The sequence below is a fragment of the Podarcis bocagei genome (assembly GCF_964188305.1).
Source record: "Podarcis bocagei genome assembly, chromosome: 3".
In the NCBI taxonomy this organism is placed as follows: Eukaryota; Metazoa; Chordata; class Lepidosauria; order Squamata; family Lacertidae; genus Podarcis; species Podarcis bocagei.
This window is the reverse complement of record NC_138127.1, coordinates 58,551,131-58,578,476: the sequence shown is the minus strand read 5'-3', so window position 1 is coordinate 58,578,476 and position 27,346 is coordinate 58,551,131. Positions and strand designations below refer to the sequence as shown.

At 41.9% G+C, this 27,346-nt stretch overlaps 1 protein-coding gene across 9 annotated transcripts in view; it reads left to right on the top strand.

Moving 5' to 3' along the window:
* PDE10A (phosphodiesterase 10A) overlaps positions 1 to 27,346 on the top strand; it is a 198,655-nt gene that overhangs the window by 99,658 nt on the left and 71,651 nt on the right. The window contains exon 1 of one of the 9 annotated variants that reach the window (XM_081188210.1): positions 8,578 to 8,728. The exons of 5 other annotated variants lie outside the window; for them this stretch is intronic. Coding sequence is in view for 3 of the 4 variants with exons in the window: in XM_081188203.1 (XP_081044329.1) it covers positions 22,584 to 22,737 (154 nt within the window). In the remaining variant the exon portion in view is untranslated. Of the gene's footprint in view, positions 1 to 8,577; positions 8,729 to 10,652; positions 10,984 to 22,390; positions 22,738 to 27,346 lie in introns of those variants that run through there. 3 more of the 9 variants (XM_081188209.1, XM_081188208.1, XM_081188203.1) reach the window with 3 other exon arrangements.

The window sequence follows — 27,346 nt, the reverse complement described above, 5'->3', positions numbered from 1 at the left end:
CCTCCTGCTTCTTTGTTTAGCATGCCTCATCATCTGGCAAAGAGACAATGGAAATTCGTGAAAAAAGAAATTTCATTCTGACATTCAGCATTTAAAATGGTAAGTGCTTTTTTGTCAGGCAGAACAATTAACATGCAAGCCCTCGAGGCAGAACACCCCCCCCAACCTTGGCATAGCAACTCTCAAGCCTCTGACAAGCAGCGCATACCAGGGAGAAGATGCGCAGATGTAGCAGCCAGGGCCATGATCCTGGAGAAATGGAAACTTGGCCTAGACCTGGTCTGACTTCCATATTCTTAGGCCAATGGAGCTAGAAGAAGTTGGGAAGGTATACAGAAGGTACGGCCCAGGAGGAGGGAAGGGCAGAACTTCCATCTTCAAAGAGAACCAATAGGTCCCTTCTTTTGCTGGACAGGCAAAACAGTCAGTTGACGCAAGGAAGAAATGGGGGCACAAGAGCTCAGTTCTTCTTGGAAGGCTGAAACTCCAGACAGAGGGAAGGTATGCAGGTAGAGAACCAATCTCAGAAAACTGGGGGTCTTGGAGAGGAATCCAGAGCTCCCAAAGGAAAGCATAACCCTGCACCTAAGAAGAAACCAATGTGAGAATGATTGCTTTCCTGCATTTGCACTTCTTATGTTTCATTTCTTTGTGGAGGCACTACTGGGTAGAGGGCAGGGATGGGCAAATCTGACCATTTTTCTTTCTCATTTGTAAAATTTGTCAAACAGTTTGCTACATATCGACAGCACTTTGTTCATCATGAAAGCCAAACAGGGCTTTAAGTGTGAATTTTGCCTAATATAAAACAATTTTGTGTGCAAATCTGCACACTATACACATTTTTGCAAAGCACATTTCACATTTTTGTATGTTATTTGCACTAATAGCTGCGTTTCTAAGCCAGGGGAGGGTAGCAGATGGGTTTCAAACCCTTGGTGAGTTAGGGACTTCCTTTGTGTGTGAACACTGGCTCTGGCAGATTGAGCAGATGAGACCAATAGTGGGTCCAGTGGTCAAGAAGGTGGTTTCTGCACATGCTGTAGAGGGAAGTGCATGGCAGATGGGAAACTCTGATCCTAAACCTCCGCTGCCTTGTGGGACATATTTGGGATAAGAAAAGGCTAAGGAGTAAACTCTATACAAATCCAGAGGGGAGCCCTGAGATGTTTGGATGGCATCGTGTACGCCTTCTTCCGGCAACTGCTGCAGCCAAGCTGGTGCCAAACGTATTGCTCTGCTTTCCTTTGGGCCATATCAGTGAGGCCAAGAGAGGGGTCTTGTCGTCTGGGCTGCCCAAGACCTCCATACACACTGCCCTGACTTGCCTCCCAGAGCAGTGTCGGATTTACGTATAAGCTAAACAAGCTATAGCTTAGGTCCCACTCTCTTGGACCCCCTGGAAATGTACATTTCCAAAATATAACAATTACTTTGATAAAATACATATTTTGTTATGTGCAAATGGCTGTAGATACCTATAAGGTCCATAAATTACCATATAGCATATATTCAACACAAAAAACAGTGACAATTTGTTGTTGACAAAGGACAGCTGGACATATAAAGGGCCCCATTACTTTCAGTAGCTTAGGGCCTCATTAAACCTAAATCCCAGAGTGGTCACTTTGGTGCTCCTAATATAGCAATTTGACATCAAGCCCAGAGGTGGATTCCATTCTCTCTCTCTTGAGACAGACATGTAATAACAACAAGAATAAGCTGCATTTTTGTGCACATTTAACCTAAATATCTGCATTTTTTGTACACACTACCTGGCTGGAGAACTGTATTGCAAAATTCAGATAACTGCAAATTTTGACGGGTTTCTATGTTTCACATCACATTTCTTTCGGAAAGTGTGAATTCCTTCAGAAAGTTTGCCTTTAAATGCAAATTGATTTGAATTTCTCCTCCTTATCTAGAAAAAGGCTGGTGTCTAATCACTGGTACCTAATTTTGGGGATTAGTGTAGGGCCCTGGGTGTCTTTGGGAGCCCCAATCCTGCTGCACAAGAGCTATCAGATGTTTTTCTGCCTCTTATTCATTTGTCCCTTGTAATGCTTTCAGCAAAATATAGCCAAGTCTGAGCTATATATACAGTGGAAGGAGGGTGATAGCTTTACAAAAATTATCAAAAACATTTTGATGCTACATTTGTGTATGAAATCTTTCTGTAGTTGCTGAGATGACATAGCAAAATTCCACTCAATTTACTTATCTAAAAATATATGGTAGTGTGTTGAAAGCCTGTTTTTACCAAAGCAATACATAAAATTTGCCATTTGAAACAAGATACATTCCACTGGGACCATGACTAAGGATGACTTCACATGACCACTTTGTACAATAGTTGATTTCATATAAAATAGTTGATTCGTATAAAAGTAGTTTGAAACGAGCAGATTTTAATGTGCAATAAAAGCATAGGTTGAGCACCAATGTTAGTCATTCTCAGAGTAATCCCACTGAAATCATTGGGTCTACTCTGAGTATACCTTAATTGCTTATCATCTGAAATCAATATTTTATAATTTCTTATATTAATATATGCAGTTTTTCATAATGTAAAAGCAGAAAAGTAGCTAATCTTACTAATACTGACTCCACTTTATGTAGCTGGTAGACTGTAATGGATCCGAGCTGGCATATATTGTTTCCTTCTTAAAAGTGTTTCTAGCTTCTTGCCATGAAGCCATAGTTAGGATTAGTATTGTACTGGCAGGCTCAGGTGGAGGAGGAAGAAATTGGAGGAGGGAGCTGAATGGTAGGAGTTTGAGTTGAAGGAGGGAGGATCTACTCTTTCTGTCCTGACTTCAGCTGCTTTGGAAGGGGGATCCGAGAGCCTCAGTCAGGACTAGGGAGGGCTTTGATCAGCTGAAGTAGGAGGCTAAACAAGACACAGCAGTGACTGAACAGGAGTCTGAAGGTGAGGGTACGGCCTTGTCACTTAGAACCATACACCATCTTTGCAGATGGGAGCAGAGCCACGCATCCCGATCAAGCAGGCACTTCATCTACAAAAACTTGGCAAGATGGGTGGGGAAACTCCTTGGGACATCTTCATTGCTTCCATCTAGTTCTGAATTTCTTGCCCTGCTCTTGAGCTCCTGAATCGTGACTCCTGAGCACTGTGTTTGCTGCTGAGCCCATGCTGCTACTTGCCTGAACAAAGAGTTCTTTCTTACTTATGAGTAAGGTCCTTTGCCTGTGTGCTTTGAATGGAAACCAGGACACTTCTGTTCAGAATATGAAACCCAGGATTGAGTCCCTTCTTCTTGGGGAACAGTGTAGGTAGTGGAATAGGGCAGATGAAATCAAATACTTTTCATAATTAACCCAAGTGTTTTGACATACTGTGATTATAAAAGGAAAAACAGTTTTATTTTGCTTGCCAAATGTCCTTGTTCAACACTAGTAATTTGAGAGCAGTACTCATGATGAACAGGATGAACTAAGGCCATGCTCATACAAACTAAAAGAAAACAGGATCAATATTAAAGGGTGATTTAGAATAAGTAACACTTCAGAGCAGTGTTTCTCAAGAGTGGGTTTTGTGCCACTTTTAGGTAGGCCTCAGTGCCTTGTCCCCTAACTGTACTGCCTTGTCCCCTAACTGTGCTGTAGCTTTTTGGCTGAACTAATGCCAGCAGCAGTTTGTTGCCTGCTGAGTAAAGGTGGCCAGGAGACAGAGAAGGTGGGGTTTTTTTTTGCGGGGTGGGTGGGTGTTTCTCTTATTGGAGGGGAAAGGACTGGGAGAGTAGTTGAAAGAAATTAGAAAGTGTAGTTAAAAATTAATATAAAAAATTAAAATATTAATAAACTGGAAATAGAAAGGATGGGGATAATAGAGGAAAACTGTTACAAGGGGAAGAAAGGAACATAAAAGACCAAGGGAGGAGGAGCGATATAAACTGGCAGGTTTTTTGGGGGGAAGGAATAAGTTATAAGTTGAGTGTGAATGGAGAATTGGTAAAAATTACAGGAGATGGCTAAAAAATACTTTGAACGGACACCTGGGATTTGGAAGGGGGAAATGTGAAAGGAAAGGCCTTCTCCATTTAGAGTCTCTGAATCAACAATTTATGCCTAAAATGGGGGTGGGAGCCTGAGTCATAATAGCTCTAGAGAAATGTCTGTACTTTGAGGAAAGCTGAGCTATGGAACTCTGTGTCACAAGGAAAATGTTACAGCTGAAAAAAACCCCCAAACCAGAAACACAATTTCCAAAAATGGATTAGATAGCAGTAAAAAAGTGCTGCCAAGAATTGCCAGTTGATTATGCCGAACTCTGCTTACACCTGCCACCCCTTTGTGACTGGTGGACCTCACTAACTTTTAGCCATGTCAGGTATATGCTGGAGGCAGAAGGTTTGAGAACCTCTGCTTTAGAACAATATGTTGAATAGGTGCTATTGATGAAACTCAGTGTCTATGTTAACTGACTAGCTAACGTCATTTGTATACCAGCCAATAAACAATGTTCTCTGGGTGATTAACAATAAAAGATAAAAACCATAAAAACAAACAGAACCCTGAAAACCAAACATTATAAAATCCCAGCAGAAAACTACATAAATGAGACCACCAGCAGCAGCAGCAAGTAGAAGCAGATAAAAACTCTGAAAGTCTTAAATTGATATTTAAAATGCTTGGGAAAATAGGTTTTCACCTGGTAATGAAAATGCTATATACCTCAGTTTACGAACCTAATCCGTTCCGGAAGTCTGTTCTTAAACTAAAACCATTCTTAAACTGAGGCGTGCTTTCCCTAATGAGGCCTCCCACTGCCGGTGCCCCTCCACCATTCAGATTCTGTTCTTAGACCGAGGTAAAGTTTGCAAAGCGGGACACTACTTCTGGTTTTGCAGAGTTCATAAACCGAATAGTTCGTAAACAGGGCTGTTCTTAAACTGAGGTACCACTGTAGTAGGTGCAAGGCAAACCTATCTGGAGGGGGTGTTCTATTGTTATGGTTCCATCACTGAAAAGGCCGTTTCTGTAGCAACTTCCTGCTGTATATCATTTGCTGAGGACGCCTGTGGAAGGGTCTCTGATGAAGACCTTAGGGTCTTGGTAAGGTCAGATAACTGGAAGGGCATGTTTAAGAGCATTCCCAGTTAAAGAGGTTAAGAGTGTTATATATGGGAATGGGTAAGTTAGGGAGAGACAGACAATTTTACTTGTGTATAACCAGTGCCATTTTTCTAGACAAAGAGGTGCCAGAACTTACCATGAGACCTCCCTCGTTTTCTTAGAATGGCAATAGCGCCCATCTGAGAGGTGCCGGAATTGAGTTCTGGTGAGTTCCAGCTGAAATAAACTCTGTGTATAGTTATAAAGGTTGAATGCCTTTATAACTCCCACAAAATTGGTTTGGATCCAGATGTACAAGAGAAACCCCCAGCAACAGGGTTTACTGCCCCCTTTCCCTTCACGCCCCCAGCTGAGGTTCAGGGGATCCTCCATAATGACATAGAATAAGGTGGCTTATAGTGGGTGAAGGAAGTTCACATATAACATGGGGAAACACCTTTGGTGAACCTTCCACTTGTCTGGATCCCAGCCATTATAAATGTAAAAAAGATTTATGCATGGATAGAAAGTATCTAATAGAAAAGTGAAATATTAGGGGGAATGACCAGTGCTAAATGTAGGTTGTGTAGTTGGGTTCATTTATTGGTGCTTTTTTCATTGAGATGTTTCTCCTTCGTTAGCAATACATGCTAAAGGCTTATTCATAATCACTAGCTGATTTAAATTTTTGTTTTCTTGTCAGGGCATTTAAGGAACTAGCAGGGTGACACTGCAAAGATTGCTGGAGGCTCTGGCGTCTATAACTGTCTGTCAGTGGTGGAGAGAAGTATTCTGAGCATTGGGAAGTATCTGGAATGCAAGGATGTGATGCGTCTTTAGAACACAGAAATGTTGCTTCTGTCATAACCCAACCTCTTTGGCAGAAGAGCTAAAAAGAATATCTTGTAGTTTCTCTATACTCCCTGTATGCAACATTCAGGACACCTCCATTTCCTTTCTACTACTTCAGTTCTTATTGAGTAGCTGCTAAGCCATTCCCAATGAAACTTAACCTTTAACCAGTTGGTGTCTGATGGAATCAGATTGTTCTATTCATGGACATAGCCAAGGTGGGGGCCAGGTGCTCCTAAATCAATACAAATCAATACAAATCTGAGCTTCTACCTGCCCCCCCACAAGCCTGCCCCCTAAAAAAATCCTGGCTATGCCCATGGTTCTAATTACAACAGATTTTGTGTATAAACTTGAAAATGGAGATTTGCAATTCCATAGTTCCATAAATGTACAGTTGGCTCTAAAAATAAACCAAGCTCATGCTTATTCAATAATTTATTTTATTCTTATTTGTCATTTTAGACCCATTTTATTATGCTTAGAGGAGGGGCTACTGTGTGTTTGATGTTAGGAATTACAAAACATACATATTCGGTATAGAACATGTACAATGCTAAAAATTACTTAATCTTAAAATGATTGTGTAAAGTTCATATAACTGGCACATTCTTACATAACAGATTTGTTTTCCTGAACCAGCTTTCCATGGCAGGGGTACCTAACCTGTGGTCTGCAAGCTCCAGGTATTCTATGGCATATCCATATCAAATATTCCTATTGATTTTTATTTTTATTGTTTCTTTTATTTCCCATATTGTATTTTATTGCATTACAATTTGTATTCTATGGAATGCAAATTTTAATATAATTAAATACAAAATAAGAAATTAAAGGATCACTAACATTACAATTAAAAACACAGCACATAAGTCAATTGCATCTGCAGAAGTAAGCTGTAAAGTTAAGGCTGCCATCTGAAGCACACTCAGAAGTGCTAGTAAAATTAGTATCAGGCTGTAACTCATCTACAAAGCAAATGTAATCTGTGCAAGATGTTGTAGTATTCAAATGAATGTTTTAGCTTATTAGGCAATGGAAATTACAATTTTAAAATGTTTTGACTGAAGGCAAATTTTAGGAATGGCAAAGTTATGTAAAATCATAATAAAACCAACGTTGGACTTTGTTGTTTCTTCTTCTTAAATTCCTAAATATATAAGTAAACCAACACCTTATGAATACGGTAATATCCATAGCTCTATTATTTTTCTCCCATCTGCTTTGACAATTTGATTTCAATAATTGAATAATTGACAAAAACATGAAATGGAAAGATTGTGCATTCTCAAGAAATGAGCAAAATTATTTAGTTGTAATGTTGGATAATAATGAATGCCTTATTCTTAGTACTTAGAGGAACACTGAAGTATGTAGAACTGTTATTTCCAGCTACAAATATGTTTTGCACATCTAGTGTCTGAAAATGTAACACAGTTAAACAAATAAACTGAGCAAATTATACATTTAGTTTGAACTGGATACTTGATAGTTTTCCTGGAATGTGTAGCTGAAGACACTATTTTGATCAGGGTATACATAAGTCATAGCAGTTATGTTGTAAATCTGATCAATTCAATTATTCTTTGGAAAAAAGTAGGAAAAAGAAGCAAACAATTTTGCAGATTTCAGGTAGATATGTGTCAGGAGGAGACAATAAGATTTTAAGACAAAGAACTGCATACCATTTTTAAAGTCATCCAATCATTTTAGTTTCTTCAAATTATTCAAATAATGTATAGGAGATACCTGTGCATGTGAATAAGTGAATGCAAGCTCTCTGTTTTATAAACATTTGTAAATAACCACGTCTGCACTGTTTTACTAATGCCAGCATTAGATTCCAGGAGGCACGTTAAATGATGCTATTTACCAACATGACAAACGATTATGGAGACAAAAAACTGCCCTCTTGGTAAGTTTGGGTAGCCTCCCGTTCTTTATCACAGCTGACTGAATAAGGAAAATAAATGGAAAGGCTTTCCAACGAGACCCTGTGTGTATTTCTACTGAGTGCCAGTGCCCACTGCACAATTTTAAATAGAGCACCAATTACTGAATGAGAAAACAGATGAAATATCTCGTTTTCAAAACGGTTGCAGACATATAACGCAAAGGCAACCTAATGCAATAACAGATCCACACACCCCGCCCCTCAGTAAGGAAAACTTCAGGACTGAAATCAGGTTCATTTGCTTTGAATGTACCATAACTGATAAAAAAGAATTCTAACAGTTATCTTCCAGTCATTTATAGAACGCTGTCCTTTTTTCATTTCAAAATGTCTCTTTCGTCCATATATACCAGTAAGGATCCAGAAATCAAATAGATGAAACCTTACAACTAAGATCGGACCAGTTTTAATGAATACCAAATTGTATTATTGTTTCTTCTTCTTCTTCTTCTTCTTCTTCTTCTTCTTCTTCTTCTTCTTCTTCTTCTTCTTCTTCTTCTTCTTCTTCTTCTTCACAGAAACTAAGTGATCATTGGGATGAGGAAATGGGGCAACTATTCTCATCAAAGGAATGGGGATGTAAACCGGTACCACGTGAAGATCGGTGCCTCTCTTCCTTTGCCAAAAGGCTTTGGCACCGTTTGTGGGCGAGGTTCTTGCCGTTAAGGAGCCGCCTTAACTTCGGGCACCGTTGACTTCTGCGAGCGCGATCGGCTTCGCGATTGGTTTGCTCCCGACGAGCCTCCTTTTAAAGCACCGCTCCGCAAAAGAGTCGGCGAACGTTTTTACGGGGAGCAGTGGGCTCCCTCAGAGAGGAGCCGCCCGCGCAGAGAGGCGGCTTGCCAGGTAATGGCTGTTTGCGTCCCACCCGCGCCCTTCCAGGGTAGCCCTCTCCTAGCGCCCCTCTGGGCGAGAGAGCCGGAGGAAGAAGGAAGGGAGCGGGAGCCAGGCTTTTCAGTCCCCTTTCCTCTCCCGTTGGTGCTGAAACGGGAGCTTTGGCGCGCGAACGAAACATACAGTTGCCAGCCCAGGCAGCGAAGCCAGAATTGCGTGGCGAGCGGCTCCCCCTGGACAAGCGCACCTGCCGTGAGGCGGGCTGCGCCCCGAGAGACTGAGCGCTCAGGTGAGGAAGAAGGACGCTGGCTGGGCCAGCCCCCTTCTTCCCTCGCAGTCACGTTGTGGGCAGGGCGCGTGGCCGCCTCTGGGACCCCCTCAGCCACGAGCAGCGAACCAGACACGTGTTCCCAAGTTGGGAAACGAGAAGGAGTGCAGGTGCCTTCAGCGCGTGGCCTTGTTTCTCGTCGCGGGCGGCAAGTTCGGCGCCAGACTCTCTTCAGGGCAGAGTCCCGAAAAGCGCGCCCCTCACCAGTGCAGCATGTTTGCCTCCGAAACCAGTTTGGTTCAAGGCGGCTTCTCGCCAAGATAGTGTGCGCACGAAGGCAGCCTCAGCCTGAATGCCTGTGGGGACGTGCAGAGTGCTTCCCGCCCCCCACAGCCCGAAGTTGTCGTTGGGAGCTCGCTGGAAGCCCCTTCCCTTCCCAAACTGGACACCGAGCTCATATCTTTTTAGAAACTGAGCGCTGAAGTCAAACGCTCGTGGGCTTCCCATTGGGATGTAGCGGGCCTTTGGGTCGGACCCAGCCGGGCTCTACTTAATACGCTCTTCAATCCTGTGAAGGGGAAGTCTGGGTGTTTGTGAACTTGGAAGTGCTGAGAGGGCGCAGAGGCGGCTGAGGGGCAAATCCCTTCGCTTCCCGCGCTTTCTTCAGGAGGCCAGTCCGCTGCTTGCTTTGGCTTCGCTGCGGGGAGGTGAGCAGGGAGGCGGCTCTGAGGCACCAGGCTCCGCCAGTGGGCGGTTTTTCTGGCGGCGAGCCGGGGTTGGAAATTGGAAGCAGCACTGCAGTGAACTATTTTTTTCCACGCTCCTCGCTCTGCCTTTTTTACAGGCGGAAAGAAATGTTTGCATTGCTGAGAAGGAACCAGAGGAAAGGGGTGGATTGTGTGTATTTGCGCGCGCGCGCAAGGTTTGAGGGGTGCGGGTCGCCAGCAGACTCCTCGTTCTCCTCAAAGGGGAAAAAGCAAGATATTAAGAAGATTCTTCACGGCGGATCCTAAACCCGAGGAAGGCGGCCGGCCACCCTTCGCGTGAAGGGAAAGGGGCGGAGGAGCAGCAGCAACCGAACCGGTCCCCTCGCCTGCCTCTGCTTCCCTCCTCGCCGCCCCGCCGTGTGACTCTCGGCAAAAGTCCTGCCTCAAACTCGCGCGGAAAGGGCAGGGACGGAGCTCGACGGCCAACCCGGAGAAAGCGCGCTTAGCCCGCCCCCAGACCCCCCCCTGGCTGCAGGGGCGGGAGGAGAAAACCCGGGCTCCAATCCTAGCCTGCTCCACTCTCTCGGCCAGGAGAGGGGCGGAGGCGGCGGGGGGCTTCCTTCCCCGGAAAGGGACCGGGCTGCTTGCGGCCGCACTCGCATCCTCGCAAGGAGCCGCGGGGACAGGCTCCTGCAGCCTCTTCTCCAACCCAGCAGCAGCAGCAGCAGCAGCAGCAGCAACTCCTCCAGTCCCCTCCGTTCCCTCCTCTTCTCCTTCCTTCCACTCCTTGCCGCCACCTCCGTTCCTCCCCTCCTCGCCTCCCTTCCACCTCCCCAGTCCCCGCAAGCACGGCGTCGGCAGGAGATGTGGGAGCAGCAGCAGCAGCTGCCTTGATTGCCTTCCCCGGCAGCGGCGGAAGCAGGCGGCGGCGGCGGCTCTGCCTCCCTTTTTCCATCCTGCTCCCATTTCCCAAGAAGGCGCCGCCGGGCAGCGTCGTCATCGGCAGCAGCGGTCGCCTCCCGGCTCCTCGCTTCTTTGCTCGGCTTTTTCTCGCTTGTGGTCCTGTAATCGGGTAGCTACAGGAGGAGGAGGAGGAGGAAGAAGAAGAGCGGCCGCCCGTGGCGACGGCCCCAGAGGCAGGAGCTGGGCTTGCAGGCAGCGACAGCAACAAAGAAGCGCCGTCTCCACTTTCTCCCCGTTCTCCGCCGAGCTCTTGTTAGGGCCAGACATGGAAGATGGATCTTCTTCGGGCAGCTGTTTTAGGCGGTTTACCGAGTGTTTCCTGAGCGCAAGTAGGTGGCTTCGCGTTTTGTTCTCCGGCTGATTGCTTTTAAGGGCGAGGGCGAGGGGGTCTGGATGCGGGAGTGCCCCCCCCCCGTATGTGTGTGTGTAAAAGAGACGGGGGGTGCTTCCAGGGAAACTTGGTCTCAGGCGCCGCTCTTTTTAGAAATAAAGCACTGCTGCCCCTGCGATGCGAGGGTGGTACCTATCTATTGATGTGGAATGGGGTAACAAAAGGAGGAGGAACAATTGCTCGTCAGAAGATAGTGCGAGAAATAAATGGGTTTAAATTCCAGGAAGGTAGAGTGAGATCAAACCACCACCAGAAGCAGTGTGCTCACTGTAAATGGATTAGCTAGGGAGGACGCTTCTTTCAAGAAAGTGAAATCGTCTTCCTTGGATACTTTCTGTTCAAGACTGCATAGCCGTCAGTTGAAGATGCTTTAAACATGGGATGTTCTGTTTCAGAGCAAGTTTGCTTATTAACGCTGTGGCAAGTCTTTACTAGGGCATCCTGAAAGCAGCACAATAGATTTCAGAATTTTTCTTGTTGGAAACATTACAAGAAGGAAAGCACACCAGAGTACAAATGCCAGAGAATAGTTGGTTATGGGAAGGAATAATGAAAAAAGAAACAATCATTTGTTACTTTCTGTTGCATTAACTTTCCCCCTTTTGTTCTCTGATTGACATTTCAGTAGAATTGAACACATTTGTGATGTGGTGGTAAATTATTATTTTTTTAAGCTATTTCCACAGTGTCCTTCACCAAAAATAGTCACAGGTCAGTTTACAAAAAATAATGTACTCTAAAACAATAAACAATAAACATGATAGTAATTTGCATAATTACATGAATAGCATAATTAAAAACACCATAAGAATTGTTTAACCCATCAGCCACTAAAAAGGTGGGTTTTACTTGGCACCTGAAAAAAACATCATAGTTGGGGTGAAATGCACCTCAGTGGGGTGGTCATTCCACAGATGTGGAGCCACCACTGAAAAGGCTCTTCCATGGGTCCCATCACTACACTTCTTTTAATACAGGAACTTGAATGGCATGGAACCTGAAGTAGACAAATGACGTGGAATAGTCATTTGAGCAAGATTTATTAGGACTTAGGACAGTCGTAGGTCTTGGAAGTTAACAAATGAAAAATGGATGAACATGGAATAATATTAACCTGCCACATACTAGCAGAGACATATAAAAACAAAATTTGTGTTCTACCATTTAACACATAATAAATCTTCATTCTTGAGTAATTGGGGTAGTGTATAGTTTCTATTTCTATGGCAACCTGATTCAAAAGTATATTGGTAATTGTGGTGAAAACAGAATTAGGGGGTTGTCATCGCTTCACGTTAATACAGCACAGGTGCGTGATCTGTTGAATGATCGTCTCATTGTGAAGATGTTGATACTTCATCTTCATTATTGGACCCATAACGTATCTCCCATTTATTTATAGTGACTAGATGGCTATTTAGATAGATCTCCCAAAGTTTATATGGAACACAACTTCCCGTACAAACTTCCCATTTTAATGTTTATTTATTTGTAATTGGGAAATCTGTACAGGTGTTCGCTGACCACTTTAGGGAAAATGTAAATGGGATTATTAGTTTGCTTCTGCCCTCTCAGGCTCTTTGAGTGTGAAACACACTGGAAGGGTGGCAAATAGTTGCATATTTTTAAAAAAAGTTTTGGGGAAAAAAGCCTGACAGTAGAGCTACCATAAAATGTGATGGGCGGTGGAGTGGGGACTTGTGATTAAAATCATAGGCAGTTTTGAGGGAAGAAGAGCACATGGTGTGACAAAATAGATGAATTAACAAGGTTGTAAAGGGTCCCAGATGCATTTGGCTGAAAAGCCAGGAATGGCCACCACTTCTTGCTTTCCCACCTCCCTTCACCGCCTTGGAAGTGCTTTGCATGAGGGTTAAAAGGAATGTGTAACTTGAAATGAGTTTCAGGGCCATACTGGACTTTCAGGATTGGGTTATTCCGGATGCAAGTTTATGTGTGAATAACCCTTTCTCCCATGTTTCCTTCAACTGCTTTTTAAAGCTATTTTCCTCCTATGAGAGGATTGGAAGTTACCCACTGCAGGAGAAAAACCTGTTAAAAAGGGGAAGAAGTTGGGAGAAATGTGAGTAAAGGAAAAATTCGGCCTCCCTGTTTCAGTCTCTCCTACCCCACAGCTTTGTAGGGATTCAGCACAATAACTTGTGCTGGGTCACAGGGCGTTCTGGCTAATTTGAACCTTTCCTTTTTGCTTCCAAGTATTTGCTTACTTGTGGGGGTTGTGATAACTCTGCAACCATTGGTATATTTTCTACACTGTATCTACACTGTGTCTCTTACTACACTTCTTTTTTCTTTTTTAATGCTTCATGTAATAGCAAACGTTAACATTATAAATACATTCACTGTATTCAAATTAACTTTTTTATAGAATTATGTTCCTTTAATTCTGTGCTTATAGGTTTATGTTAAATGTGTAATAGATCACTTTAATTAGGTAACATAATATTTAAACCCTTTTACAAAATCTGTATTAGTAAAATAGATAATTGATTCTAGTCATTTATTAGCAGTGAAAAAGTGTAAAATAATTCCAGCTTAAACATTTATTTCACTTTACCAACTGGGGAATCATGTTCGTTGTCCATCTTTTAACTTTACTAAATCTGAAAGTTGCTGAATCATTTTCTTTCAGTGAGAATTTTATCAGGTTGCCATTTCATAGCTGACAACATCTTGGTTGCTCTTAATAACTAAAGGAATATGATTTGGTTGAGATATCCCAATAATACTTGGATGGAATTTAATAGTACAGAATAACTTTTCACATTCTACATATCTCACCTCCGGCATACGTGCATGTAATCAACACTTTCTTTTACATGTCCAACATCTGTTAACAGGATAGATTTTAGCTAAATGCTTCAAGTGTTAGGTACCAGCAACAAAACCATCTTGAAATAATTTATTATAGTTTGTTTAGTTGCAGTTTGTCTCCCCTTATTCTAATACTAAGTCATTAAGTAATATATACATGTGTACAAATAACAATAATACTTGTCATTCTTTAAAGAACAAAATGCTGAATAATGCTGTGAGACTGGGGGATTTGGACAGGAGAAGATACGTGGAACCAGAAATGTAGCTGGAAACTCTTTTAGCAGTTTTGTTAGGGAGATTTCTGGATTATATATGTTGATAATTCACATTTTCCTTATATTCATATGTTTCCCCTGTGTCCCCATCAGCTAAAGATGTCTGTACATACGGGACAGCCTGATGTTTTCAAGTGGTACACAGAGGAAGAGGCAGATATTTGAGGTTTCGGCTCTGTAAGCACGTGGGTGGGTTGTCTGTTGGAGTGTTTAAGGTCTACCTCTATATGTGTCGCTGTTTACATGCAGATAAACTCAAATGTTATAGAACACCACACACCTCAACTGACTTCCTTCCAAAATAGACTAAGTCTGGGTGAGCGGTACCTATTTATTTACTTGCACTTTGATGTGCTTTCGAACTGCTAGGTTGGCAGGAGCAGGGACTGAGCAACGGGAGCTCACCCCGTCGTGGGGATTTGAACTGCCAACCTTCTGATCAGCAAGCCCTAGGCTCTGTGGTTTAACCCACAGCGCCACCTGCGTCCCTAAAGTACTGTTAAATTAAGGCAAATTTGACTGTATTTACAATAACATTAAAAGATTTCAAGCGAGTTCCATAAACATTTCTGTGTGATTGGCACATGCTCCTTTAAATGTTGTTAAAACAATAGAGTTAAATTTGACACATAGAAGCCATTTCTTTATGAAACATTTATGGAAATCTTAGGAACTGGATTATTGTCAAGCAATGATTAACTGCATGGATGTTGAAGCACACTAATTTTCAAAAGATGGCTTTCCCCCCGGGAATTAAATGCCATTTAACTCTTCCCACATGATTTAATGATGATCTTGCTTTTTAAATAAGGTCGGCATTTACAAAGACAGAAAGAGTGTTTCACTTGTTTTATTCATTTTTAATTTAGGGCATGTGCAGAAGAAGTCCACCCTGGTATTGACTCCATGCTGTTTCAGTATTTCAAGGTGCTGCTGTTTTCTTGTCTAGCAGTGCAAGCAAGGCTGTCCCTGGGGACTCTGGGGCCCAAGGCAAATCACGCTAGTCCTGCTTAGGTATTTGCCGGAGCACAGGTGGGCTTAAAACTGGTGGCAGGACAGGGGCATATGAGCATGTACCACTCCAAGGTCTGCAGGATTCATTTTAGACCGTCATGTGTTTTTAACTGAAACTTTGCCTTATCAGGTTTTTGGTTGCAAATAGATTTCTAAGCCTGTTCAGTTGAATCCACTTAGAAACCATTCCATGCTATAATCCATGCTAAACACAAGGTGGTCTCAAATAGAGCCCATATTCCTGGAGTCAAGGGTAGGACTTGTGTGCACATCCATTCCCTGTTCACAGTTTTAAGCCCAACCATGTTCAGGACCCCCAAAGTGCAGGCCTGGGGTGCGGGGTGGAGGCTCCTGATCTGCCCCTTCCCAGGGATGACTCCTAATGGCAAACTGTTCAGTTGCAGTGCCTGGCAGATTTTACCTTTGCATACTGACATATGAGAAAAAAGTGGTGCAACGTGTCACTTAGATTCAGTCTAGCGTTTGTCTGATTTCTGCTGATTCCTTGTCCTCCTGCCCTGTCCTCAAATGTTGCAGCCTTTCAGGGTCCACAGGTAACTGCAACACGAAGAAGAAGGTTGGATGTCACCGTTCCACAAGCCATACTCTGCTCACGATGCTTAAGAGTCCGAGTAGTAAAAAATAAAGATGTATCGGCAAATAACTTGCAAAGTATTTAGAGCAAATAATTGCACACAGATCATTTCATTTATTTATTTAAAATTTTACTTAAAGTGTGTCACTTTTCTGTACATGTTTGAAAAACTGTTTCTGTTTTATTAATAGTGACATAGTGCTTGTAATCTTCATTTGTTTGGGGAAATATTCACTTTGACTTCCAGATGCTTCAAAATTGTTCATGCATGTTATTAAACCAAAAACAAAGACTACAGTTCTGTGCACAAAAATTTGTTCAAAATCCTATTGAAATGTTGGAATTGTGAATTTCCTGGTGTTTCAATCCTATGCACACTTACATGGGTGTAAGTCCCACTGATTTCAATGTGACTTCTGGAAAATATTGCATTAAACCAGGCTTAATAGGACTTTTAATGTATGCTGGATTCTAGATAAAGCATATAATCTGCTAATAGTCCCTGCACACACACTTTTCCTAGTTCTTTCCCCCTCTTCAAAACAGCATTTTTTCTTAGAACGCTCTCCATACTTTTGTACATTGTATACAAAACATTCTTATGTTTATTTCAAAATGCCAGTTTAAACAAATAAGTATAATTTAGACTTTTGTACTCCCTCTGCTGGTTGCTGAACTGTAAACAATCCAACCCAATCCTATTCTTATCTCCTTTTCCTGATCCGCTTCTGGAATTGCATGATCCTTCAGAATGGTGTGGCTGCTGATGCTATTTATGTTGATATCAGAGGAGAAATGTTTTTCCACTTGGACAAGTTGCTTTATGGATCCAATAGCTGGTGTAAAAACAGACCTCACTCACTCACACCCACACCCACCCACCCATTTTGCTGAGAACTAAGCAAATTGTAGGAAGGAGTGACCACGTGCTTTTCTTCTGCCTCTGAGTTAATTCTTTCTCAAACAACTTTTCTTTCAAACTGGTTTTGTAAATCATTTCTGCAGGTGTTTCCTTTAGTATATTTACTCTGCTCTGTGCATTATTTAATGTTGGGTAATCAAATGTGGATTTGTTTAAACCACTAGACTGCTAAGGATTGCTGCTGATAAGGATTTCTTACTCCGTGCCAGATTCTGCCCGGGCCTTGAAACACTGTTTCTAGGTATAGTATCATTAAATCAGAAGAAGAAAATATGGAGCTAGGTTTCTTGTACAATTCAGCACCTGCTATACAGTTCTACTCAGAAATAAATACTTTTGCATACGTATGTATAGGGTTGCAGCTTCAAAGTATTAAGAAATTCAATAGTTCTTTAACAATTTGTTAAAAGGGATGTTTTTCCTTGTTTGCTTATTTCCAGTGTATTTTTTCCTTTGGTAGGCAGTTTCATTCCTAAAATAAAGATGCTAGAACTCTACCCATGGATACCAGTGTATTTTCTTCCATGGATGGGAATGCACCTTTTTAGCGGTGGAATTTGACCACAAAAATAGCTTGAGATGAAAGGGGTTGTTTTATTTATTCAGAAGCATGAATATTTCACCTTTCCTCCAAGGAGCTTCAGACAGTATATATTGCCTTCTCTCTTTTGTCCTCGTAGCAAAACTATGACGTAGGTTTTTTCCCCAATGTCACTATCCCCCAGCCAGAGCAGCTCCCTCTGTTATGGTCAAATGAGCAGTGCTCCACACTTGCATTCCCTTTAATGAAAACTTACTGGTTTCAAAGGGACTTTGAGGAAGTCAGCTCCAAAGGATTCATTATCGTTCGCCATGCTGATTACAGTTGGATTATATTAACGGACTGATCTTCCACGCAGTACACAAATTACTGAGAAATGTTGGCTGTTTCTGTTCGTTCTTTCGTCTAATATTTTCCCACTCAGAAAAGGAGGGTAAAACCCATCCTTTACTGTCATTGGCAAAAATCTCTTTTTTGGGGGGCGGGCAGGCGAGGAAAACTTCAACTAAATACAGGTACTTCATTTCTCCACCAGGAGTTTCTACTCAAAACTTAACCAGTTGCGTTGAGATATTTAGAAGGTATTCTAGGATTGGTGTAATAATACCTTGTTAGCACATGGCACTGTTATATCAAAGCACCAGTGTAAAACAAAGATAGAATCATAAATGAAAGGCTGTCCTCTTAAACCAAATGCTGTTTTTAAAATGTTAACTTCAATTTCTTTAAAAAAGGCCTTTCCTAATAATACAGTTACAGTTCAGCTATATATTAAGTGTTTATTCAGTGTACAAAATGGCATACAGAAGGTACTTCCACATCACAGGACTTACATGCAGAAAAAAAACAAAGTTTTCACGTACATGGTGCACATGAAAAGACGCCACACCATATTCCAGCGTGCCTGAGTATCAGAAACCCTCATAAAAAATTAAGATAGGAGGAATTGCCTTTGATCTGTAATGCAGAACAGCACTTGTGGAGATGTAATGCTATTAGTACTATTAACAAGGAGCTTTGACTGGAAGTTTGAAAAAGGGCCTTTCTAACAACAAGCTATTAGGCGGAACATACAGTACTACCATAAGTAATCATAGTCAGACCTGCCCCACAGGATTGTTGTGAGGATCAAATTAGGAGGGGGAGAACCAGGTATCCCGTGTGTCCTTGAGTTTCAAGGAATAGAAATGTAAATGAATAATATAAATGCTCAAGTGCATTGCTATTGGCACTTGAGGGTTGGATGCAATTATTTGCTCAAACATGCCTTTTTCGTCTGCATATAGTGAGGGACAGGCATTCATTAACAGAAAAATAGAGCATGCAGCTGAGTGGGCTGTTACACATATAGGAAAATAGTAGCAAACCACAAAGTATAAAGAATTTACTCCAGGAAAGATGGAGGCAATTTAACTAACTGAGAACAAAATATTAATTTTAAACCACTGATTTAAACTGAGTTTCCTGTTTTATGATTGTTGCATTTCTTGAGCAAAGAGCACATACTACTTTGTTGCTGAAACAATTCAAACGTAGAGGGCTGTGCCCACTGCTGTGCAGGTGGAAGCCTGCAACCTTGGCATACCACACTCTAACCAACTAAGCTATTCATACATACACTGAACTGTAACAGAACTCAGGGACAGTAACTATCTGGCCATATAAAGGTGGTGGTTTGAGGTACCAACCTTGTCTTAAACGACCTCGGGTTTCTTTTTGTAAGACATGAGTAACATCTTAAGAGTTAAATGTTGTGAATAAAACAAGGGAGTTTTCAGCTGCTTGGTGAAGGCAGCTGGGGTGGTGTAGGGGTGGGAAAGCAAAACCCACCTAGTGGCAGCAAAAAAGTAGAAGGAAGGATAGACAAACACCCACAAGGGGGTGGGGTGGGGGTGGACCGACTGGCCAACTCTCCCTTCTTCACTTACCACTGGGAAGCTCTGCCAGTAGTGGTCCTCTCTACTGATGTAATTCACTTCCACTTTGGCATCAAACCTTTTCCCCTGGCATGTATTTAAAGACCCCTTAAGAAAATGAGGGTGGACTTCTCATGGTCTTCTCTTCCATATTTAATCACTGCAGTTCTTTCTGTAACCCCATCTCCAAATATAACAAAAATAGTTGGACCTTTTCCATTCTTGCCTGCCCTATTTAGCTGTGACCTGTTTGCCTCTAAAGTGGGTGATGGAGACCTATATTTTATAGCAAAATTAGCATGAGGGCAACTTAATTAATGCTTTCCTCTCCCTTACCCCCCTGTGCTTTGTTGCTGCAGGAATGTCTCCTGGCTTAGTTATTGAATCATAAATGAAAGTGCTACAGGCAACAGGGTACAAATTTATTTATTTATTTTATTGTATTTATAACACACCTTTTTCTAAAGGAGCTCAAGGTAGCATACATGGCTCCCCCCCCCCAATTGAATCCTCACAACAGCCCTGTGAGATAGGTCAGGCTGAGAGGCAGTGACTGGCCCAAGGTCACCCAGTGAGCACCATGGCTGAATGGGGACTTGAACCCTGGTCTCCCAGATTCTAGTCTGAGACTCTAACCACTATACCACATAGAGATAAAGCAGGGGAGTTCCCTTGCACACACATTTTAATTGTAAAAGTCAAACCACCCCACTTCGCTTTAGACATGAATGGGTCAGGCATATAAATAAACAAATGTGGCTCCCCTCATCAAGCTCTAGTTCGTTCTTAAATTAAAGCACTATAGGAGCTCTGGTTAAATTGGAACTTTGTTCTTCATAGTGAAATATTTAGGCTTCAAGTTATGAGCACAGTATAAGGGACATAAAACTTACCTGCAATTTGTATCTAAATTGAGAATTGGTTTCCAACATGCTTTAGTGTCCACTTTTTAGATCCTGAAGAAAGCCTGAGAGGAAATTCATAGTTCTTATTGGCCTGACATTGAGACAATTTTGGGGAAAAGAGATGAGTATCCTACGCTCCACAAATTAACATAGTATGAAAATAAACAACTATAAAAAGAGGAAATAATGGTGTCCAATTTGGCATTCAAGAATGTTTTGTTTGTGGTTATGTGATAATGGCAATAAACACAGTAGAAAAAACCAAAACAAAGGTAATTAACATTCCATAGTACTAAAAGAGCCAATAGCTATAAGTCAGGCTTAATTTGCATTTCTCGCAACATTTATAAGCTTCTGCCAGTTGCAACCCTCCCCCCATGCAATTGAAAGATGTAAGGAGCATGCTCAGTTTGTTTATTTATTTATTTGTAAGTATAAAATAACTGTGCTTGAGCTGGAAACAAGCTATCAATTTGGTTTTCTCAAGCGGTGCTTCCTGCCTAGCTAGGGACAATGCTTATTTTACACTAGGTGAGAAAGCAAGTTATTTGCACGTTTGAGTTTATGTGTTCAAACAAGTCAAAGCTTACATCTATAGCTAATTGTCAGCATCCATCTATCTCAGGAGACTATGGGAGATTGAGCCTTTGGGGGCAAAGTCAAACTGTTGAAGAGTTATGGTGCCTGCTGTGGTTGTAGAGATGGATATAGGACAGACATGTGCAGGTGGGGCAGATGAAGGAGTCCGGTTTTGCTACTATGGGTGCACCATGTCATTTCTTCTCACTGCACTCCTCCCAGTGGTCATTCCTCCTCTGGTCACTATTGTGGATACACAACCTGACAGTCTGTCTCCAGGCACTGTGCTCATTTGCAATGGATTTCTATACTGCTGGGTCAATGTTGTCAGCCTTCATGTCATGTTTGTAAACATATTTGCAAAGCAGGGTTGGTCTGCCCACAGGTATGGTGCCTGAAGCCAGCTCCCTGTAGAACATGTCCTTGGGGATCCTGCCATCTTCCATTCCGTGCACATGACCAAGACAGTGTAAACATTGCTGAGAGAGAAGTTCAAACATGCTGGGAATGTGGGCTTGGGAGAGCACATCTTTGTTTGAGACTTGGTCCTGCCATGCGAGGCCCAAAATCTTCCTGACACAGCCCACATGGAAGGCATCGAGGGATCATGCCTGGCAGCTGTAAGTTGCCCTTGATTCACTTCCATAAAGCAGTGTGCTCGACATGCAAGCCTAGTGGACATTCATGTTGGTATTGGTCATTAGCATCCCATTCTACCATACAGCATATTCTGTATGGCTAATAACATTCAGTAATTGGTTTTGTTGAAAACAAAATTGTAGATCAGTTCAGAGGGCAAAAGATCAGTTCAGAGGGCCGTGAGACTAGAAGCGCTAAAACTCCGAATTGAGAGTGATTCCTTAACCATTTACCCACAGACAGTGTGTTTGCAGCAATATTTATTGTAGAGTCAGACAAGCAATAGACCACAACAGGCTACCTTCTCTGGCTTCCACTATTTTGCAGTCATGCAAAAGTTCTGGGACCTTTGATCATGCTGTCTAACTTGGCAGAGGCTATAGTGAGGGGCCATAACTGTTAGGTTTGAATATTTCTGTATTGGCTGTTTTGTGTGTGTGTACATTTGGAGTCAACCTAGCAGTTTGAAAGCACTCCTAAGTGCAAGTAGATAAATAGGGACCGCTTTATAGCGGGAAGGTAAACGGCGTTTCCATGTGTGGTGCTGGCACTGGCTCGCCAGATGCAGCTTCGTCACGCTGGCCACGTGTCCCGGAAGTGTCTTCGGACAGCGCCGGCTCCCGGCCTCTTGAGCGAGATGAGCGCGCAACCGTAGAGTCGGTCACGACTGGCCTTCGGGCAGGGGTACCTTTACCTTTACATTTGGAGTCATTTTGTGTGGATGTTTATTTGTATAACTATTATTTTGTGGTAGTGGACTACTTAATGTGGGAATAAGTACAGTGGTACCTCGGGTTACATACGCTTCAGGTTACAGACTCCGCTAACCCAGAAATAGTGCTTGAGGTTAAGAACTTTGCTTCAGGATGAGAACAGAAATCGTGCTCCGGCAGCACAGCAGCAGCAGGAGGCCCCATTAGCTAAAGTGGTGCTTCAGGTTAAGAACAGTTTCAGGTTAAGTACGGACCTCCGGAACAAGTTAAGTACTTAACCCGAGGTACCACTGTAGTCTTAAAAACTTTCTGGATTGATTTAGAGTGATATAGTGTTGAGAGAAGATGAGTAATGACTTACTGCATTTGAAGTGATGTCATAGAGATGAAGGGGTGAGAGTTCCACGAGTCACTTTGTCAGTTGAAGGCATCTGCTGATCGTAACTTTATCTGTTATCTGTAATGCAGTGAGATCATAACTTCCTTTAGCCCAAAACTCTTTCTGGGCACTGTTTTGAGGTAGCATGAGAATATTAGATGTCTTGTGCTCTACTAAACTTTTGTAGCCCTGCCAGCATTGTTACTTTTCAGGGTGCTTGTTATGAGAAATATGGATGAATACTTTCAGAACCCAAGTGACGCATCATCTAGAAGAAATTCATCGAAAATACCAGACAACTTAGCAGCAACAGAGAGTAGAGCCAGCCTCAGAGCTAGAATTGAGAACTGTATTTCAGTGGCAGAGAAAAAAATTGGTGAGCATTTTTCAGCTGAAAGCGTGAATGTTCTCTTACAGGAGCAGCAAACTGCTTAGTGAAATAGTAGCTTATTCATTTATTTTAATTAGTAAATGTATACAACATACCTGATTCTCTCCCATTTCCATTTTTTGCCTTTCAACAACCCTATAATGTAGGTTATACTGAGAGATGGTGACTTAGCCAAGGTTACCTAATGAGATGGTTGCGTAGGGATTTCAACCTGAGTAGTCCAACACTCTAACTTGTCTTGGTGCTTGTCTTTTAGTAGTTAATCTTTATTTAAGTGGTTGTTATGTAGGTTTTTAGACTTACATTTTTAAATCTTTGTAAATTGCTTTTAGACTTGCTTTGAAAAAGTGATGACTAAATTTAATAAATCAATACATAATAACTAAGCATAGTTCAGACATTGCACTCTTCTGTGGTATGTGAATTATAAGAAAAGTTGGCTGTGGTGAGTGAAGTCAATGAGATTTATTAAAAGCTGTTCATAGATAAACCCTAGTGCTAGTTTTTCACTTCAGTCTGAGATGGGAGGCTGCTGTTAAGGAAAACAAGGACCGAGTGCAGAACTACTTGTCTGTTTATTTGGATTGCAGCCAATACAACAAATATATTTTGAATGCATAAACGTATCAATACAATGTTTATATTTTGTTGTTTGTTGTTGTTATTACAGTGGTACTTTGGGTTACATACGCTTCAGGTTACAGACTCCACTAACCCAGAAATATTACCTTGGGTTAAGAACTTTGCTTCAGGGTGAGAACAGAAATCGCATGCCGGTGGCACAGCGGCAGCGGGAGGCCCCATTAGCTAAAGTGGTGCTTCAGGTTAAGAACAGTTTCAGGTTAAGAACGGACCTCCAGAACGAATTAAATTCTTAACCCGAGGTACCACTGTATTGAGTTTATATGCTTCTCGTTCAGCCTGTTCTGCACCAGTTTCATTGGATACTGATATTTGCTTCTGGGAGCAATTCAAGGTGCTGGTTTAAACCCTTTAAGCTTAAAATGGCCTGGGTTTATCAGTAACAATTTCTCCCTGTATGAGTTCACTTGGCTGTTAAGATCTAGTCAGATATCAAAGAGTGTGATATTGAAAGTAACCCCTCCCCCATTTTGTTGGAATAATTCCATTCCATGGACACCGTAAAGACACTCTGCTCACTTGAACCATAGTGAAGTAAGTGGGAGATGTACAGTTATACTGCTGGTAATAGACAAATGGTAAAAGTAGGTGTAAAGTTTATGGAGAACATTCTTCATCAACAGCTCTAAGCACTTTAGATTTCCAGAGTAGTAATCATGGTAGTCTGTTGCAGGAAAAACAAGAATCCTGTGGCATTTTTAAGCCTTGAAATATATTATGGCATACTCTTTTATGGACTAGGGCTCACATCATCCATTCGTTTAGATTAGAATTAAGTCTAGTAATCCAATCCCTACCTCTTACTTATGTTGAATATTATGTTTTTGTACAACACGCTTGGTGAATTTACTGAATGTGTTGTCATGTAGACATTACAGTTTTATTAAATTAAACAAAATCCTTTGGTATTAAAAGAAGAAGTCAGTATGCTGTTCTGCAATTATGCAACGGTTTTTGGTTCAGGAAATACTTTCCACACCAAACATTTTTTTTGCTGTAGAAATTTTGACAAAAAATTATTTTGCAATAGGACTTCATTGAATATGGTAACAAAACTTAGAATATGGAAACACAACATCGTCATGATAATTCAAGGACTTGCATAGGCATTTTACCCAGCTCTTCAGTGAAGCTTGGATAAAACAATTCTTTTCATGTGGTGTAAATTTGTGGCTAAGTGAACTCTGGCATTCTGACGAGCTGTGCTAAATTTAAAAGGAAATTTCATTTTTAGAGCACAGCCCAGCATCCTCACAATTTCTAACACATACATAGCATATAAAGGAAACTTCTTATTTAGCAGTGTATGAACATTTTCACTAAATTTGTAGTTAGGGTAGCTGCTATACCTGGAGTGGATATACTTTTCTTTATTAAACAGAAAAGGCTTTTCTTTGTCATTGTACTTGGTACATATGAAATATAAAGCTGCATTAAAATATTAGTCTGTCTGAGCCAAGTACTACCTATTCTGATCGGCAGCTAAGACCTTGGGAATCACTGGGACTTTGTTGTTGCTGACAAAATAAAACTTCATGAGCGAATGGAATTTTAAGAACTTGCTATTTGAAACGTCATTCTCTATGGCGAAAGATCTGTACTTTACCTTTCTGACAGGCAGTGGCTATTCAAGGTCTTCAAACCCTCAGACTATAGATCTTTTTAACTGGAGATGCCACTGTTGGATCCAGGAATTTTGTGTTATGCAGAAGTTCAGTATTTGTGGTCCTCACCAATCCCCTCCCCTGCATTTTCTGGTTTACCTAGAGGGTTTGAGGAGAAGCAGAACCTTTTCTCTCAATTATGTGATTTATATAGAAGATAAAAGAGCAGCAGCAACAACAACAGTGGTAGCCTGCCCTATTTGGAAAGGACTCAAGCTGTTTTGTACCTGCTCAAAAACTGCTGTGGAAATGAGAGCACTGGGGTAAGAGTGCATATGACGCCTTCAGTTCTGCTTGCCAGGTGTCTGGGGGGTACTCACCTATGGCAAGCAGACTTGTGGATGCCTGATTTACATATGTAAACCCAATGCTCTTTTGCTAAACTATGGCTCCTTGCCACTTTAGGTAAAGGTAAAGGGACCCCTGACCATTGGGTCCAGTCGTGACTGACTCTGGGGATGCGGCGCTCATCTCGCTTTATTGGCCGAGGGAGCCGGTGTACAGCTTCCGGGTCATGTGGCCAGCATGACTAAGCTGCTTCTGGTGAACCAGAGCAGCGCACGGAAACAATGTTTACCTTCCCTGTGGTACCTATTTATCTATTTGCACTCTGACGTGCTTTCGAACTGCTAGGTTGGCAGGAGCCTTGTCACTTTAGGTGGGGGCTAAAACTCATAATATTGGTGTGGCCCAGAATTTTTACTAGTAGTGTTTATGCAATAGTCATAACATAGTTTATAATTATAAGGAGGTATTTCCATTTAGAGTCAAACTCTAATAAGCATTCTTTTTGTCTTTAACAGCATTTCTTTAAACATGCTTTGAAGCAAAGAGATTACATAACTTCAACAAAATTTTCTGAATTCATACTTTTTGTGTAATTGTATTGGTCTCATAGAACCTGCAGTTGGGAAGAACACCCACCTTTTTGGATGAACTAAAGTTGCAAGTGCTGCATGTGTGAACTTTGAATTCCTTTGTTCTTCAAGTATAGGTTTACAGAAGCAAAGCTAGACTTTTTAAAAGTGAAGCTATATGACAGATAATGTCAGCCACCTCCTGCCAGTGGCTTCTGAGGGTTCCCCAGCCCTCCGTCACAGATTAATGGAGGGCGCAGGCAGCTGCAGGAAGGAGGCAAGGATGGGTAAAGCCTTGTTGTGCAAGCAGAAGTCCTTTCAGCTTGTACACAGGTACCATTCAGTTTCACTCATCATCTGTAAATATTTAAATGGAAGTTAAAGAATTCCAATTGAAGTGAGTGAAATTACTTGGGAAGTAGAAGGTCTGCCTAGTTTGATTGCCAACAGATTCTGACAAGGCAAAATCCATGATAGATTTTGGGAACTTGCTCAGATGACATATCTATAGACATTTCAATGAAAGCTAAAAACAAGTTAATAATTCAGCAAATAATTCCATTAAAAAAAAAAGCGCAGCAACTTTTTTTTTTTTTAAGCAAGCTGTAGGTTGAAAAAACATTTCTGGAAGTAAATTGCTAACGTTTCCCTTCCATCTCCAGTGGTGCCTATCAGCATGTGTTCTAGGCTGAATATTGATTCAGACCTTGATACAGTAGTTGGAGAAGGAACAATTCATACACTGCCATGCTGCCTATGGATTATTCCAGGGTTGCAAACTAAGCTGGCCCTTACATTAGAAGCTAGCATGAGGCAGCCTATGAAGAAATTCCACTGAACAAGCTATTTGCTGCAGAAGACAGAACAGATAAAACACATGCTATTTTTGGTGCTCAGAAGTAAATGCCAGACCTGACAGAGTATTCACAATGTATGTGAGTATTATTGAAATAATGAGGATGCTGTTTAACAGTCCACCTTGTATTCCACATCCCAGGGGTATATACTCTTGTTTCTTTATGAACAATCGATTCTGGAAACAGGGCTCCTCCTCTGCTTTGAACACTTTGTCCTTATGCAATTACTACAGGAGGGACGTGAGAAGAGCTTAAACCAAAGAAGTTTATTCATAGTGCTACTTGATGCAGCACACTTAGCCTGCAATAGCCTGGGAAGCCTTCAAGTCTTCACGTTTATTTAAATCACCTTATTCTCCTGCCCCTCCTTTTCTCCCTGTTCATGCTGCAGTAGTTGAAGTGCAAGGCTTTACAAGCTGATAAGAACCACATGGTCCATTGCCATAACTCAGGAGTCCCCACTGGGCCTTCTGACGCACACAGTCCTCCCCTGATGTCAAACAGCTGATAAGTAGCACCTTGGCTCTCTTCCCAAACATGTGCGCCAGAGAGGAAGAAAGGTTCTTTGTCTGAA